Below are 17,639 nucleotides of genomic sequence, written 5' to 3' on the forward strand. Positions count from 1 at the left end.
TGAATGGTGCAAAGACATACAGTAAGTTAGTGGGAAAGGAAGGATGAACCTTTAGTCTTCTCTACTGAGCCATAGATTATAAATATTTTTACACATTTCCACATCCCTTTATCTCCTCCTTTTTCTTTCCCCACCAGGGTTATCTCTGGAATAACTCTATAGGACTAGGATAATGCACACCTGACTGCATTATTGCTTGGATAATGATTGGATGGCTTCACTGCCCCCCAGCAACCATTTATTTTCTTTTGATAGAGGATGAGAGACAGGGAGAAGGACTAGCAACATAGCACAGATCCCCTGTTCAGGAAGCTCCCCCTTACAGATGTTCCCATGTAGTGATGAGGACTTGAACATGTTAAAGTGCCAGTTAAGTGTGCACTCTACTGGGTGAACCGTCATCCAGCATGTCCCTTTATCCATTTTTGATGATGTATTCTGTAGGGTGGTGGGGCAGGAAGCATTGGAACGAACTATTACATCTTGAATGTTTTGTCTTTCCAGAAAAAGGTTGAACTATGCATAAGGACAACAGGACTCGGGTCAGGAACCAGAAGCCAAGAAGAAAGAAAAAGCCTCTTCCATGGATTATACAAATCTTCAACCATCAGTGCTATCTCACCTTCATTACTGGCTGCCTCACCTACCAGTACAAAATCCAAAAGGAGAAAAGATCAAAGCATGCACTCTGCTGCTGCTCTTGGGTACACAGGGATAGGGACACATTTTCCCAGCAGTGGGTACATCCTTGTGGGCTCATCAGAGTCTCCAGGCATGCTAGTACTTTGTTCTTCCATGAAGAGTACTTTAATTCTAGAGCCAGAGCTAATCTTACTGAAACATGTATCTATTTCCTTATACTTCTGTTCCTCTTTTCTTCCTCATTACATCCTTTTTCTTTTTCTGTTTACCATCAGGACTTCTTGGGAATGCCTGCACAATTATGCCATGCTTGGCAGACTATAAATGTGTGTGTGTAGGGCAGAGAGGGAGTTTGAGAGAAAGAAGAAAGACACTATAGTACTGCTTTCCCCTTTTCATGGTGCTCCCATGTAGTGACTGGGGCCTCAAACTTGGGTTTATAAACTGTATGGTAAAGCAGATTGTCTGTGAACTGTCTCCCAGTCCCTACTATCTTTGTTTTTTTAATTCCAGTTCCTTTGATACTACTTCTTTTATATCATTCCTTTTCTTACTACTTTACATTTATTCACTCAGTGAAGGTTGAATGAAATGTGGCATTTTGGTACAATTAAATGTCTTTTGCTACAGACTACAGAAATGTTTGAATTTTTCTTCACTGTGAATTGTCTCTTCACTATGAATTTATCAAGTTGCAATGTTTGTGAGGAGGAAATGCAGCAAGTGGGAAATAGTGTTCTCATAGTACTCAAATGGCTGATGCCTGATGGTTCCTAATGAAGATCTGTGGTAAAACTGACCACATGAGGGGCCAGGTGGTGGTGCATTGGTATAAGCGCCCATAGTAGGAAGCACAAGGATCCTGGTTCCAGCCCCCAGTTTCTTGCAGGGGTGTTGCTTCACAAATGGTGAAGCAGATCTGTAGGTGTCTTATCTTTTCTCTTCTTATCTTTCCCTCTCCTCTCAATTTCTCTCTGTCCTACCCTCCCCCCCAAATCAGAAAAACTGGCCATAGGAACAATATTCCTAATGCAGGCACACAGCCCCAGTAATAAACCTAAAGGCAAAAATAAATAAATAAAAAGCTGACCATATGTGGCTTAGCCTCAGTAAGGATCTCCTTTTCCTCTCTGTTAATTTTGGGACTCTGTGCTGGGCTATATGACATGAGAGACCAAATAAGCAGAGGGAAAGAAAAAAAGACTATATGTATATTTATCTTAATTTACTTGTTAACATGGTACAGTTAGATTTCTTATTTATTTATTTGGTCACTGTTGGAGCGTCATTTCTCTTATTTCTATTTATTTATTTATTTATTTTATTTACCAGAGCACTATTCAGTTCTGGTTTATGATGGTGCAGGAGATTGAACCTGGGACTTCATAGCCTCAGGCATGAGAGTCTCTTTGCATAACATTATGCTATCTTCACCTCTCCTGGGATCACTTTTCCAAGAATTTTTTTTTCAGCTAGAAAGAGAAAGAAGAGATAGGGAAATAAGCTACAGCACTCAAATTCCCTCTACTGTGGTGGAGGCCAGGCTTAATGGAGTGCTATTTTTTTATGCTTGAGGTGGGGAGCAAAGGAAAGGGTAGGACTTGGGAGACTAAAATGAGGTACCTAAATGAGGTAGTAGTGTTTTTTTTTCTCTCTTATTTATTCTTATCCAGCAGTTTGGCTTTCATGCTTGTGATGGGATAGCAGAAGTAGTAATCTCAAGGAACTCATAGTCTTCTGGAAGAAAAGACAAGTACATACATAAACATAACACAGTGATACAAATGTGTGTGTGTAAAACATTCATGTACCTAAATGCAAAGGCAGGAGTGGAAGATAACTTTACTTAGAAGGTGAAAGCTGATTGAGGATTGTTTAGGCAAAGAATAGGACATAGATCCAAATACACCAAACATCTATTTAAATAGCAACACAGTAGTAATGGAGACTTCAGTATCCCACCCTCTGAAATAGATCATCTAGGCATAGAGTTAATAAAGAAGCAAAAGAATTTTAAAAAGAGAGAGACTGGACCTACACCTACTGGATATTTTCAGAGTTCTTCACCTCAAAGAACTGGTTTTTTTTTTTTTTTTTTTTTTAGTCCACATGGGATATTATCAAGGATAGACCATATGTGTTAGGCCACAAAGACAGTGTCAGCAAATCCAAGAGCATTGAAATTATTCCAAGCACCTTCTCAGATCATAGTGGAATTAAACAAACACTTAACAATAAACAGAAAATTAGTAAATGTCCCAAAACATAGAAATTCAACAGTCCACTGCTTAACAACTGCTGGATCAAAGAGAAAATTAAGGAAATAAAATGTTTCTAGAATCAAATAAAAATGAAGACATGAGCTATCAAAATATTTGGGACACAGGTAAGGTAATACTAAGATGGAAATGGATAATGGCCATGGAATAACTGGGACCAAGTCACCTCTCCTCCCAAGACAACAAATAAAACAAGAAACCCAACTGAAGTCATAATCTACAGCTGAAAATTCTGCAGCCTTAGGTTGGTGCTTGCACGTGGTTGGAGCGAAAAAGGGCATGGGCATGAGTTGAAGAACAGCAAAGTCAAATCAGAGCTCTGGGCAGCATGGGTGCTGAGCTGTGTGCCATTTTGGCAATATCACTTTAAGCACAGCAAGCCAGTAACATTGTTCCTAGCGATGGAAGAAAAGAGACAGGCTTAAAACCTCTCAATCGGGGTCTTTAGCCTTTTGAATTTAAGGCAAGGACACAACATAAAACAGGGTTATTTGTGACCATAAGACTGCCCAAAGCAACCATCCTCCCACCTCATCCCACCCACAGCAGATCATAGAAACAAGAGAAACCTTGAGGTCGCAATAGCACCACCTTCTGGCCATCAATAACCCAGCACACTAAAAAAATGCACAAGCAGAGAAACAGAACTAAACAGCCAACTATGCAGTATTAGCCAGAAAGAAATGAAACAGGAAATGCAAGAAATTGCAGATTTAGAAAGACTCTCAGAGACAGACTACACAGAACTCATTATGAGGACTCTCCAAGAAATTAAGCAAGAATTAAAAGAGCATGTTACAATGGAATTAAAACATGAAAGATGAAATTATAACAGAGACCGTTAAGAATCTTCAGATCTTGAAAGAAGCACTTCAGCCACAACTCCAGAGAGTAAAAGACACCATAACTGCAATCCATGCCCATATAGGAGGCTTAGGAAGTAGATCCACACATCCAGAAAAAATAATCTCCAATCTAAAGAGAAGAAGTCAAACTCTACCTATTTGCAGATGACATGATAGTATACATAGAAAAACCTAAGAAATCCAGCAAGAAACTTTTGGAAATCATCAGGCAATACAGTAGGGTGTCATAATACAAAATTAACATTCAAAAGTCAGTGGCATTCCTCTATGCAAACACTAAGGTAGAAGAAGTTGAAATCCAGAAATCAATTCCTTTTACTATAGCAACAAAAACAATAAAATATCTAGGAATAATCCTAACCAAAGAAGGGAAAGACTTGTATACTGAAAATTATGAGTCACTACTCAAACTGAAAAAGACACAAAGAAGTGGAAAGATATTCCATGTTCATGGGTTGACAGAATTAACATCATCAAAATGAATATACTACCCAGGGCCATCTACAAATTTAATGCTATTCCCATCAAGATCCCAAACACATTTTTAGGAGAATAGAACAAATGCTACAAATGTTTATCTGGAACCAGAAAAGACCTAGAATTACCAAAACAATCTTGAGAAGAAAAAACAGAACTGGAGGCATCACACTCCCAGATCTCATCAAAACTGCTTGGTACTGGAACATGAGTAGACACACTGATCAGTGGACTAGAATTGAGAGCCTGGAAGTAAGCCCCCACACCTATGGACATCTAATCTTTGGCAAAGGTGCTCAGACTATTAAATGGGGAAAGCAGAGTCTCTTCAACAAATGGTGTTGGAAAAAATGGGTTGAAACATGCAGAAGAATAAAACTGAACCACTATATTTCACCAAATACAAAAGTAAATTCCAAGTGGATCAAGGACTTGGATGTTAGACCACAAACTATCAGATACTTAAAGGAAAATATGGCAGAACTCTTTTCTTCATAAATTTTAAAGACATCTTCAATGACACAAATCCAATTACAAAGTAATTGTACAAAGTACATCAAATTAAAAAGCTTCTGCACAGCAAAAGAAACCAATACCCAAACCAAGAGACCCCCCCCCTCACAGAATGGGAGAAGATCTTATCAAAATATATAAAGAGCTTGCCAAACTCAACAACAAGAAAATAAATAACCCCATCCAAAAATGGCAAGAGGACATGGACAGAATATTCACCACAGAAGAGATCCAAAAGGCTGAGAAACATGAAAAAATGCTCCAAGTCTTTGTCAGAGAAATGAAAATAAAGACAACAGTGAGATACCACTTCACTCATGTGAAAATGTCATACATCAGAAAAGGTCATACATCAACAAATGCTGGAGAGGTTGTGGGATCAAAGGAACCCTCCTGCACTGCTGGTGGGAATGTCAATTGGTCCAATCCCTGTTCTCCAGAACAGTCTGGAGAACTCTCAGAAGGCTAGAAATGGACCTACCCTATGATACTGAAATTCCTCTCCTGGGGATATATCCTAAGGAACCCAACACACCCATCCAAAAAGATTTGTGTATACCTATGTTCATAGCAGCACAATTTGTAATAGTCAAAACCTGGAAGCAACCCAGGTGTCCAACAACAGATGAGTGGCTGAGCAAGTTGTGGTGTATATATACACAATGGAATACTACGCAGCTATTACAAATGGTGACTTCACCGTTTTCAGCCGATCCTGGATGGACCTTGAAAAATTCATGTTAAGTGAAATAAGTCAGAAAGAGAAGGATGAATATGGGATGATCTTACTCTAAGGAAGAAGTTGAACAAGATCAGAAGAGAACACAAGTAGAACCTGAACTGGAATTGGTGTATTGCACCAAAGTAAAAGACTGGGGTGGGTGGGTGGGGAGAATACAGATCCAAGAAGGATGACAGAGGACCTAGTGGGTGTTGTATTATGTGGAAAACTGAGAAATGTTATGCATGTACAAACCTCTATTTGTAAAACAAAGTGTTTACTGTTGAATGTAAAACATCAATTCCTCAATAAAGAAATTAAAAAAAAAAAGAATCTCCAATCTAGAAGACATGGCCAGGCCACTATTTCAGTTCAAAGATGAGGGAGAGGAATGGATCAGAAAGACTGAAGCAACTCTCTGTGAAATTGTAGACTCCATCAAAAGATCGAATGTAAGAATGATAGGTATATCTGAAGAGGAGGACAAGGCCAAAGGCCCAGAGTCCATTTTCAGAGCAATTTTAGCTGAGAAATTCCCTTACTTAGGAAACCATCAAAACATCCTCATTCAAGAGGCAGAACTGTCACCCAGATTTATAAATAGAAAAAGACCAATACCAAGGCACATTATTACAAAACTATCAAAAGTCAACAACAGGGAGTTGGGCTGTAGCGCAGCGGGTTAAGCACAGGTGGCGCAAAGCACAAGGACTGGCATAAGGATCCTGGTTCGAACCCCGGCTCCCCACCTGCAGGGGAGTCACTTCACAGGCGGTGAAGCAGGTCTGCAGGTGTCTATCTTTCTCTCCTCCTCTCTGTCTTCCCCTCCTCTCTCCATTTCTCTTTGTCCTATCCAACGACAACAACAATAATAACTACAACAATAAAACAACAAGGGCCACAAAAGGGAATAAATAAATAAAATAAATATTTTTTTAAAAAGTCAACAACAAGGAAAATTTTTGCTGGCTGCAGGGAAAGGAAATAATTTACATACAAAGGCAGTGCTATAAGACTTTGATCAGATTTCTCTTTATAAACTCTAGAGACGAGAGAGTAGAATGACATATTCAAAGTTCTAAAGGAGAAGGAATTCCAGCCACAAATATTGTATCCTGCAAAATTATCCTGCCCATATGAGGGAGAAATAAAGGTTTTCTCAATATTCAAGAACTAAAGGAATTTGCCACAATCAACCCCACCTTACGAGAACTACTGAACTGAGTCCCACAAGAAAGGAGGAAGCAAAGGAATATATTCAAAATACCAAGTTGCAGATGCTACCATGATGACAGCCTGATTCGCCCAGACAGACAACCTTATCAATGTACCCTGGAACCCCACCTATCCAGAACCCTGCTCCAGTAGGGAAAGATAGGAACAGGCTGGGAGTATGGATCAACCTGTCAATGTCCATGTCCATCAGAGAAGCAATTACAGAACCCAGACCTCCCACTTTCTGCACCCCATAATGACCCTGGGTCCATGCTTCCAGAGAGATAAAGAATAGGAAATCTTCCAACGGAGGGGACGGGATATGGACTGTGTGGAATTTCACCCCTCTTATTCTATGGTTTTGTCAATATTTTCTATTTTAAAAATAAATTAAAAAAAAGAAATTGATAGCCATACAGGCACACATTAGGAAACAAAATACTCAAAACAACCTGACTACACACATTAATGGCTTAGAAGAACAAAGGGAACCCTAACAAACAAGGAGTGAAATAATTAAAATTATGGTAGAAATAAGCAACATTGAAAATAAAAAAACTATACAAAAGATCAATAAAGCTAAGTGTTGGTTCTTCAAAATGGTAAACAAAATTGACAAACCCTTTGCCAAACACACTAAAAAAAGAAAGGAAGACTCAAATAGGGTTGTAAGTGAAAGAGATGTCACAATAGACAACACAGAAATCCAAAGTGTGACTTCTATGAACAACTGTATGCCACTGAGTAAGAGAACCTGAAATAAATGGAAAAGTCCATAGATAACATAAAACCTTCCAAAACTGAACCAGGAGGAACTAAGAAACATGAATAGGTCAGTCATAGGCAAAGAAATTGAAACAGTTATCAAGAACCTTCCAAAGAATAAAATTTCAAGTGAATTCCACAAAACTTTCAAGGAAGAATGTTACCTATACTTTTTAAGCTCTTCCAAAACATTTAAGACATACCAATATTCCCTTCCAATTACTATGAAGCTAACATTCAGACACAATAAAAAAAGGAAAGCCACAGACCAATATCTATATGAACACGGATGCTAAAATATTGAACAAAATTCTAGCAAAGCAGATACAACAGTATTAAAAGGTTATACATCATGACAAAGTGGTATTTATCCCAGGGATGAAAGATTGTTTAAATATAAAAAAATTAGTAAATGTGGCCCACTGTATCAATAAAAGAAAAACCAAAAACCACATGATTATCTCAGTAGATGTAGAGAAGGCTTTTGACAAAGTCCAGTATCCATGCATGACCAAAACACTACAAAAAATGGGAATAGATGGAAAATTCCTTAATCTACTGGTGTCTGTATATAGCAAGCCTGTAGCCAACATTGTAGTTAATGGTGAGAAATTGACTTAGATCAGGTACTAGACTGGGCTGCCCACTATCATTGTTACCATTCAATGGAGTGTTGGTAGTTCTTGCCATAGCAGTTATGCAAGAGAAAGGAATTAAAGGGATACAGATTGGAAGAGAAGAAGTCAATCTGTCACTATTTGCAGATGATCTGATAGTATACATAGAAAACCCTAAAAATTCAGGAAGCTCATGGAAACTATGAGGCAATATAATAAGGTGTTAGACTAAAAAATTAATATACGAAAGTCAGTTTTCATTCCTTTATGCAAACACTTAAGTCTGAAGAAGAAACAATTCAGAAAATAGTCCCATTCACTATAATAGCAAAATCAGTTAACATCTAGGAATAAACCTAACAAAAAGGAAAGACTTTATACTGAAAATTGTTGTCACTATTCAAAGAAATAGAAAAAGATACAAATAAGTGGAAAGATACCACATGTCTGTGGATTAGAAAAATTAACATAATCAAAATGACCATTCTTACCCAGAGCCATGTACAAATTTAATGCAATTTCCAATCAAGATCCCATTTTTTAAGAGGCTAAAAACAAAAGTTACAGAAGTTTACCTGGAACCATAAAATGCCTAGAATTGCCAAATCAGTCAAAAACAAAAAAACAGAACTGAAGGCATCACACTCTCAGATCTCAAACTATATTGTAGATCCACTGTAATCAGAACTGCCTGGTACTTGGACAAAAACAGACAAACTAATCAGTGGAATAGAACTGAGAGCCCAGAAATAAGCCCCCACACTATGGTCATCTAATTTTTGATAATGGAGGCAAAGTATTAAATGGAGAGTCTCTCCAATAAATGGTGTTGGGACAAACTGGTTGAAACATGCAGAAGAAAAACCAAACCACTACATTTCACCAAACAGAAGAGTAAACTCCTAATGGATTAAAGACTTGGATGTTTGACCAGGAACTATCAAATACTCATGAGGAAAATATTGGTAGAATTCTTTTCCATCTAAGTTTTATAGGCATCTTCAATGACACAAGTCCAATTGCAAGCAAAACATCAAATTAAAAAGCTTCAACACATCAAAAGAAACCACCACTCAAAGAGACCCCTTACAGAATGGGAGAAGATCTTTATATGTCATATATTAGACAAAAGGCTAATAACCAAATATATAAATAAACAGCTCACCAAACTCAGCAACAGCAACAACAACAAAAAATGACCCCATCCAAAAGTGGGGAGAGGATATGATCAGAATATCACCAAAGAGGAGATCCAAAACGCCAGCAGACATATTAGAAAAGGCTCAAAATCCTTGATTGTTAGAGAGTGTAAGCAAAGACTACAATGAGATAATCATTTCACTCCTGTGAAAATGTCATATAAAGGATAGTAACAACAAATGCTGGGAAAGTTGTGGGGGTAATCTTTCAGTCTTCCTGAACTGATAGTGGGAATATGAATTGGTCCAAACCCTGTGGAAATCAGTCTGGAGAACTCTCAGAAGGCTAGATATATCACCAAGCAGTTTCTTTCCTCGGGATATATACTAAGAAATCAAGCATACACATCCCGTAAGATCTGTGTATAATTATATTCATTGCATCATAATTTATAGTAGCTAAAACCTAGAAGAAGCCTAGGTGTCCAACAGCAAATGAGTGACTGAGAAAGCTATTAAGAGTGATGAATTCGGGGGTCTGCAGTAGTGCAATTTTAAGCGGGTTAAGTGCACGTGGCACAAAGCGCAAAGACTGGTGGAAGGATCCCATTCAAGCCCCTGGCTCCCCACATGCAGGGGAGTTGCTTCACAGGCGGTGAAGCAGGTCTGCAGGTTCTTTATTTCTCTCCCCTCTCTGTCTTCCCCTCCTCTCTCCATTTCTCTCTGTCCTATCCAACAATGAATGACATCAACAGTGACAATAATAACCACAACAAGGGCAACAAAAGGGGGAATAAATGGCCTCCAGGAGCAGTGGATTCATGGTGCAGGCACTGAGCCCCAGTAATAACCCTTGAGGCAAAAAAAAAAAAAAAAAGAATGATGAATTCACTTTCTTCACCTCATCTTGGGTGAAGCTTAAAGGAATCCTCTTAAGTGACATAAGCCAGAAAGAGAAGGATAAATATGGGATGATCTCACAAACAAAAGTGGAGTAATAACAGAAATCAGAACTTGGGTGGTCCAGGAGGTGGGGCAGTGGATAAAACACTGGACTCTCAAGCATGAGGTTCTGCATTCAATCCCCGGAAGCACATGTGCCAGAGTGATGTCTGGTTCTTTCTCTCTCCTACTTTCTCATTAATAAATAAATAAAATCTAAAAAAAAAAAAAGCAGAACTTGGACTGGGTTTAATGTATTGCACTAAAGTAAAGGACTGAGGGATGTGGTAGAGTTTACAGGTCCTGGTGCACAGTGGTGGAAGAGCTGGGTAGTCAGAATAATAAATAATATGCAGTAAAGAGAAATTTTACACATGTACCAACAACTATTTACTGTTAACTAAACCATTAATTCCCCCAATAAAAAATTTAAAAGATGGGGGGACACAAAGAGAACTTTGAGTTTGGTGTATTACCCCAAAATAAAGGACTCTGGTGGGGGGTGGGAGAGGGAGGTAGCTTCAGGTCCTGGGGCATGATGGTGGAGGAAGACCTTGGCTAGTAGTGAGAATGTTTTGCAGAAATCTAAGAAGTTTTATACATGTGCCAACAACTGTATTTAATTTAAACCATTAATCCCCTCCAATTAAAAAAAATAGGGGATGGAAGAATAAAATGGTGTTTGCAAATGAGTCACAGAGCAATAGTATAAAGTATATTTTCAGGAGAAGTGATAGGAAATTAAGGTAGAAAGGGATATGTAACAAATTGATTGGTGTCTTAAGAAATTGGCCTTTTTCTTCCTTGAGTTCCTCTTTGACCCAGTGGTTGTTAAATTTCCATGTTTTGGGTCCTTTGCTAATTTTCTGTTTATTGTTAAGTATTATTAGCTTAATTCCACTGTGGTCTGAGAAGATGTTTAGGATGATGTCAATGTTCTTGAATTTGTTGATACTATCTTTGTGGCCTAATATATGGTCTATCCTTGAGGATGTTCCATGTGGATTTGAAAATAATGTGTATTCCAATTTCTTGAGGTGTAGAAGTCTGGTCCAGAAGGTCTAGTCTATTTCTTCAATTAACTTTCTTGTTTCTTTTTTTAAAAAAATTTTTATTATTATTTTTTTCCCCTTTTGTTGCCCTTGTTTTTCATTGTTGTTGTATTTATTATTGTTGTCGTTGATGATGTTGTCATTGTTAGGACAGAGAGAAAAGGAGAGAGATAGGGAAGACAAGAGGAGAAAAAGATAGACACCTGCAGACTTGCTTCATTGCCTGTGAAGCGACTCCCCTGCAGGTGGGGAGCGGTGGGCTTGAACCAGGATCCTTAAGCTGTTCCTTGCGCTGCACTACCACGTGACTCCCCTCTGTCTGTTTCTATCTAAAAGTTGGTCCAGAGTGGTGAAGCCCCAAATTAAAAAAGAAAAGGCCTCTCGCCTTACAGTAGGTTACATTCTGAGTAGAATGAAGTAATAAAAAGTAAATAAAGATTACTTGAGAGTGGGATAAGAACTTTGGAGATAATAAATAGAAAAATGTGCTAGAAACTAGGGTGACAGCCAGCAAAATAGCTCACTTGGTTAGTGAGTTTTGTTTTTTTTTTTTGTCATGTGTGAGACCCAGGTTTGAGCCTAACTACCATGGCATTGAAGGAAGCTTTGGTACTGTGGTTTCTTTCTCTGTCAGTCTTGCCACCTCTTTTTCTTTCTTTCTTTCTTTCTTTCTTTCTTTCTTTCTTTCTTTCTTTCTTTCTTTCTTTCTTTCTTTCTAAATTGCCTTTATTTATTTATTGGATAGAGACAGCCAGAAATTGGGAGGGAAGGGGGTGATAGAGAAGGAGAGAGACAGAGAGAGACCTGCAACATGGCTTCACCACCCGCAAAGCTTTCCTCCTGCAGGTGGGGACTGAGGGCTTGAACTCAGGTCCTTGCACATTGTAACATGTGTGCTCAATCAGGTAAGCCACCACCCAGGCCCGTTCTTGTTTTCTTTCTGTATCACTCTTTCTATGTGAAAAAAGCCAGCAAAGAGCATTGAATCTCTGGAGACAACAACAGTACCACTAACACAAACAAACAAAAACCCTAAACTTGGATGAAAGTAGTTAGAGAAGAAAAAGTGTCATAAAGTGTCTTAAATGAAGAGGTACAAGTAACCCTATATACACCTGAGGGAAAAAATATTCCAGGTCGAGGAACCAATCAGCTATCTTCTAGAAACAGAAAGGTCAGTGTAACTGAATAGGACGAGGTCAAGGATGGACAGGCATAGATCACCTTGGGCCCAACTGACCATGGAGGCAGGCTGAGTGGCTTTCCAGTCTGGTGGTAAACTCTGGGAGTGAAGTAACTGATACATTTTTTTTTAATGTCATTGAAATTTTTTGTTGAAAATGAGTATAAGGTGGTCCAGGAGGTGCCATGGATAAAACATTGGACTCTTCAAGCATGAGGTCCTGAGTTCATTCCCTGACAGCATGTACCAGAATGATCTTATTCTTTCTCTCCGCCTATCTTTCTTCATGAATAAATAAATAAAATCTTTAAAAATGAATGAAAGAAAATAAATATAAGACCTGAACCAGATCCTATGTTCTTATTCCTCATACCCTCAGTAAGAGGTGTTCAGTGCCTTAATAACTATAATGTTCTTTTTGTAATATTCTTTCTATGGTTTCCATTTTATTTCCTTAATACTCCTTACAGTAACCCCATATTTTTTGACGGGGTAGGTATTATTCTATTGATTTCATAAAAAGTCAACACATTTCTCAGAGAGGTATAATTTCTTATTTAGGTGATGAAGAAGTGCTGGGATTGTAACTCAGGCAACAACTCAAACTTAATATTCTGGAAATGGTTTGGCAATTTCTGGCATCTTGTGAGTTTCATAGAATTATCCTAACATAAAATAACTACTCAAAAATTTATTCCGTAAGCAACTGTGCCCTCCCGAATAGGAATAAACACATGACTAAATGAACTGGTGAATGAATGAATCACTCAGTTGAATTATTAAAGAAGCATTTGGTAGATGCAGAGGTGAATAAGCCTAGCAGTTTGTTGGGAATTAACAATTAACAATTCAATCAACAGGTTCAATTCCTAGCACCACCATAAGCCAGAAAAGTCCTCCAGTGGGGGGGGGGACAAAAAGAAGGGAGAGAGTGCAATAGTGAGGAACCAGCTATATACAAAGCAGTGTGCTAAATATTGACAGTACAAAAGTGTGAAACAAGCTACTTTTCTCAAGCAACTTGCATCAGATACAAGCATCTTAAAAAATGGTTTCAGTTCAGTGTAGTATTATAGATACATATTCAATGCCATTGGGGTTAACAGAATGCACTAATCAGTCTAGCCTGGAGAAGGTAAATACATGATAACACATCTATACAAATCTTTGACGAATATTGCTGAAGTGCCATAGATAAATGGAGCTAAATGTGATTTCTTTCTTTCTCTTTTCAGAAAGAGAAATTATTTTGCCCATTTCTGTTTTTTTCGTTTGGTTTATCTGTGGTTATGCTGTACGTGTGGGGGGAAACTGCAAATGAACACTTTGGATTTGACTGGTAAGTTTTACTTTTTGTATTTTGGGGCTTTTTGATTTGCTAACCACCGGAATCTACCTTGGGAAAAGGAGAGTAGACAAAGCAGGACTTTATAGCTTGTAGGCAAGAGGCCTGGTTCTGGAATGGGGTAATATGCCTGTTTCATTTATTATATTTTATTTTCATTTGTGCTCACTTTCACACATCAACTATGTCTTAGTGTTAAGTTTTCTCTATGCTTCCAGAGCCGCCACCTTCTGGTCAGATAATAACTCTGTGATACTGTTCCTCAGTCAGACACATTAAATCTGGATTTCTTGTGCCTGCAATAGCTTTCATGATTGCTGTTCTGTATCCTTCTGATGCAGTCTATTTGTCTCCTCCCTCACTTCTTTATTCTTTTTTTTTTTCTTTTTTCTTTTTTTTTCAGTGAACCACCAGCTTCTGGGAAGGACAGGTTTTGAACCTGAAAGCTTTGTTTGTCTGTCTCAGAGTCCACAGGCAGAGCCACTACTCCAGCCTGGCAGTGTTGCTTTATTCTTTAATGTTGGTTTACAAGGCTATGTGTTTAGGGGTGCAGTTTCAGCCTCACCACCATGCTGTGGAATTCTCAGTAGTGTGTTCTGTTCTTTGAAGTTTGATAGCTATTCGTTCTAGAAGAAAAAAAACCAACTTTGTGTTTCCCACTCAGTATTTTTGTTGTGTCTGCTATAATGTCTTTCTCCATAATTCTGTTTGTGTCATTTTCCCCCCCTTGGTTAGACTTGCTAAAAGTTTGTCAATTATAAATTCCCAAAGAATAAACTCTTAGTTTTACTGTTCTTCTTTGTTATTTCTCTATTCTTTGTATTTCCTTTATATTCCAAATAAGTTGGCCCTTAAATAAAGGAAAAATCTTGAGGAAGGACCTTGCTATATTTTTGAGAACTAAGGGTATCTCACTTGATAGAGCATATACTTTTTCATAGTCAGGAGCACAGGTTCAATTTCCTGGCCACCAAATGGAAGCACCTGCATGGAGAAAGCTTCAAGAGTGGTGTAGCAGTGTTACTTTGTCTCTCCTTCTATCCTATACCTGTTCTCTTTCTGTCTCTTTCTCTCTCTGTCTCTCTCTATGTCTCTCTCTCTCTCTCCCTCCCTCCCTCTCTTCCCCTCTCTCTCCCTGTTTCTTAACCTCTGTCCAAGAAAAAAATCCAAAAAAAAACTTATGAGTCCACAGGAAGTGGTGAAATCGTTCAGATGCAGAGCCCCAGAATAACCCTGGTGGCAGAAAATAAAAGTTAACAGTCTCAGTCTTTTTCCTAGTTCCCCCCCCCCCCCTTAAGAAAACTCTGTCTACCAGAGTGGTTGTGAATTGGCTAAGAATTAATGCTTAATGAGAATTGTTATGTATTAACTCTGAATCAACATAACTTCCTGGGAAGCCAACCACTATGATTATCAATCAAAGTAGGGGATTTTTAGATCAACAGTGGAGTTTAATTTTTTTAATTTATTATTGGATATATAGAGAGAAATTGAGAGGGGAGGGGAATATAGGGGAATGGGAGATAGATCGGAGAGGAGACAGAGAGACACCTGCAGCCCTGCTTTACCACTCATGAAGCTTCCTCTCTCATGCAGGTAGGGACCAGGGACTTGAACCTGGGTCTTTGCATGCTGTAATGTGTCACTTAACCAGGTGCACCATCACCTGGCCTCAATGATGGGGTTTTTACTCCAGCCTATCTCAGTGGTGTATATCTAGTGAGTCCCCAAGCATGCCTTTTGGTTATTTTTCTACACCTGGAATTTGTAGTTGGAATAAACATCCTTCTCATCAGGTAGAACCCCCACAGCAATACTCTGCTATCAAGTAGAATTTGTATATACTGTACACCTTGGAAATATTGTGGGTTCAGTTCTAGAGCACTACAATAAATGAGTACTGCAGCGACCAGAGTTACATAAATTCTCAGTGAATTAAAAAATATGTTTATATTCTATATATAGTCTTTTAAATGTATAGTCACACTATGTCTAAAAGCCAATGAACATGCGTAGATTAATGGTGCCAGTGGCCTGGAGAGTACTCAGCAGCTAGGGCATTTGCTTTTCCTTTTTTTAAAAAAATCTTTTAAATATTTATTTATTTTTCCTTTTGTTACCCTTTTTTTTTATTGTTGCTGTAGTTACTATTGTTGTTATTATTGATGTCGTCGTTGTTAGGACAGAGAGAAATGGAGAGAGGAAAGGAAGACAGAGAGGGGAGAGAAAAATAGACACCTGTAGACCTGCTTCACCACCTGTGAAGTGACTCCCCTGCAGGTGGGGAGCCTGGGGCTCCAACTGGGATCATCCCGCTGGTCCTTGTGCTCCGTGCCATGTGCGCTTAACCCGCTGTGCTACTTACTGTCTGACTTCAGGGCATCTGCTTTTCTATGTGCATGGCCTAGGTTCTGACCCTGGCACCATAAGGGAGGGGCTGTGGCTTCTCTCTGCCATCTCTGTTTCTTAATCTAAATGAAAGAGAAGACTTGGCATAGTGAAATCACACATACATGAGCTCCACACACAAAAAATGTTCAAATAGAAATGCTTCACACAGTTGTCTGCCAAAAACTTTCAATTTGTTTAAATTTTTTTACATTACCCCCCAAAAGTGAAATGTAATAAAATAAGGTGTGCTAATATAACAGTGAGCTCTAGAAGGTCCTAAAGCCACAAGTAAATCACATGAATAGTTTCCCATTGCTGCTGTAGCAAGTTAACACAATATGAGTGGCCTCAAACAATACTCATTCACTACTTCATAGACCTTTAGATCAGAAGTCAGGGGGCTAAGGAGATAGCATAATGATATGAAAAAAGACTTTAATGCCTGAGGCACCAAAGGTCCCAGGTTCAGTCAGCACCACTGTAAGTCAGAGCAGTGCTCTGGTAAAAAAAGTAGAGGAAAAAAAAAAAAGAACAAGTCAAGCTGCCTAACTGCTTATTCCGCTTAGGGTCTTCATAGAAGACTGAAATCAAGGGTGCTAAATTGACCTGAGCTTTTTCCTGTAGGCTCTGATGTGAGTCTACTTCCAGGTTCATTCATGCTGCCAGAATCTAGTTAAGTGTCCTAGTTAGACAAATATAGTTAGTCAGATGTGAGTTACTTCCACCTTCTAGAGATCAAAATATGTATCCCTTAGCTTGTGACCTCTATTTTCAAAGCTAGGAACTTATTTATTTTCAAATATTTTTGTTTTTTATTGATTTTAATAATGATTGACAAGATTGTAGGATAAGAGGGGTAAAATTCCACACAGTTTTCACCTTAAAAGTTCCATATTGGATCCCCTCCATTGGAATCTTTCCTATTATTTTTTTTGAATTTATAAAATGGAGATATTGACAAGACAATAGGATAGGACAGGATAAGAGGGGTACAGTTCCACACAATTCTCACCACCAGAACTCCCTATCCCATCCCCCACCCCAGAAGCTTTCTTATTCTTTATCCCTCTGGGAGTATGGACCCAGGATCATTATGTGGTGCATAAGGTGGAAGGTCTGGCTTCTGTAATTGCTTTCCTACTGAACATGGGCATTGATGGGTCAGTCCCTACACCCAGCCTATCTCTCTCTTCCTATTCTTTATCTCTCTGGAAGTTAAGAGAGTGAGAAGCAGGGAGAGTGACAGACACTACAACACTACTTTACTGCTCATGAAGCCCCTTCCCACAGATCCTTTTCATAGGTCTTAGATCAATAAAATATTTTAAATCTTTATGAAATATTTTATTATCTCCTACTGCTTTTAATTTGTTATCAGAAGTCATAGGGACCACTAGATAGAAAAGTTTAGAGACCTGAAAATGATTTGAGTTAGGAAATACAAACAGCATAGGCTGTTGAATAGACTTCAGTGAGAAATGTGGTCTGGTCT

At 38.5% G+C, this 17,639-nt stretch overlaps 1 protein-coding gene across 3 annotated transcripts in view; it reads left to right on the plus strand.

Annotated features, from left to right (window-relative positions):
• The first annotated feature begins 510 nt into the window (after positions 1-510).
• The window catches only part of GDPD4 (glycerophosphodiester phosphodiesterase domain containing 4), a 136,734-nt gene continuing 119,605 nt past the window's right edge, over positions 511-17,639 (plus strand). For all 3 annotated transcript variants that reach the window (XM_060176725.1, XM_060176726.1, XM_060176724.1), the window contains exons 1-2: positions 511-704; positions 13,647-13,750. In XM_060176725.1, the coding sequence (XP_060032708.1) occupies positions 519-704; positions 13,647-13,750 (290 nt within the window). In that variant the 5' untranslated portion in view covers positions 511-518. The remainder of the gene's footprint in view (positions 705-13,646; positions 13,751-17,639) is intronic.

Source organism: Erinaceus europaeus, chromosome 17 (genome assembly GCF_950295315.1).
Source record: "Erinaceus europaeus chromosome 17, mEriEur2.1, whole genome shotgun sequence".
Classification (NCBI taxonomy): domain Eukaryota; kingdom Metazoa; phylum Chordata; class Mammalia; order Eulipotyphla; family Erinaceidae; genus Erinaceus; species Erinaceus europaeus.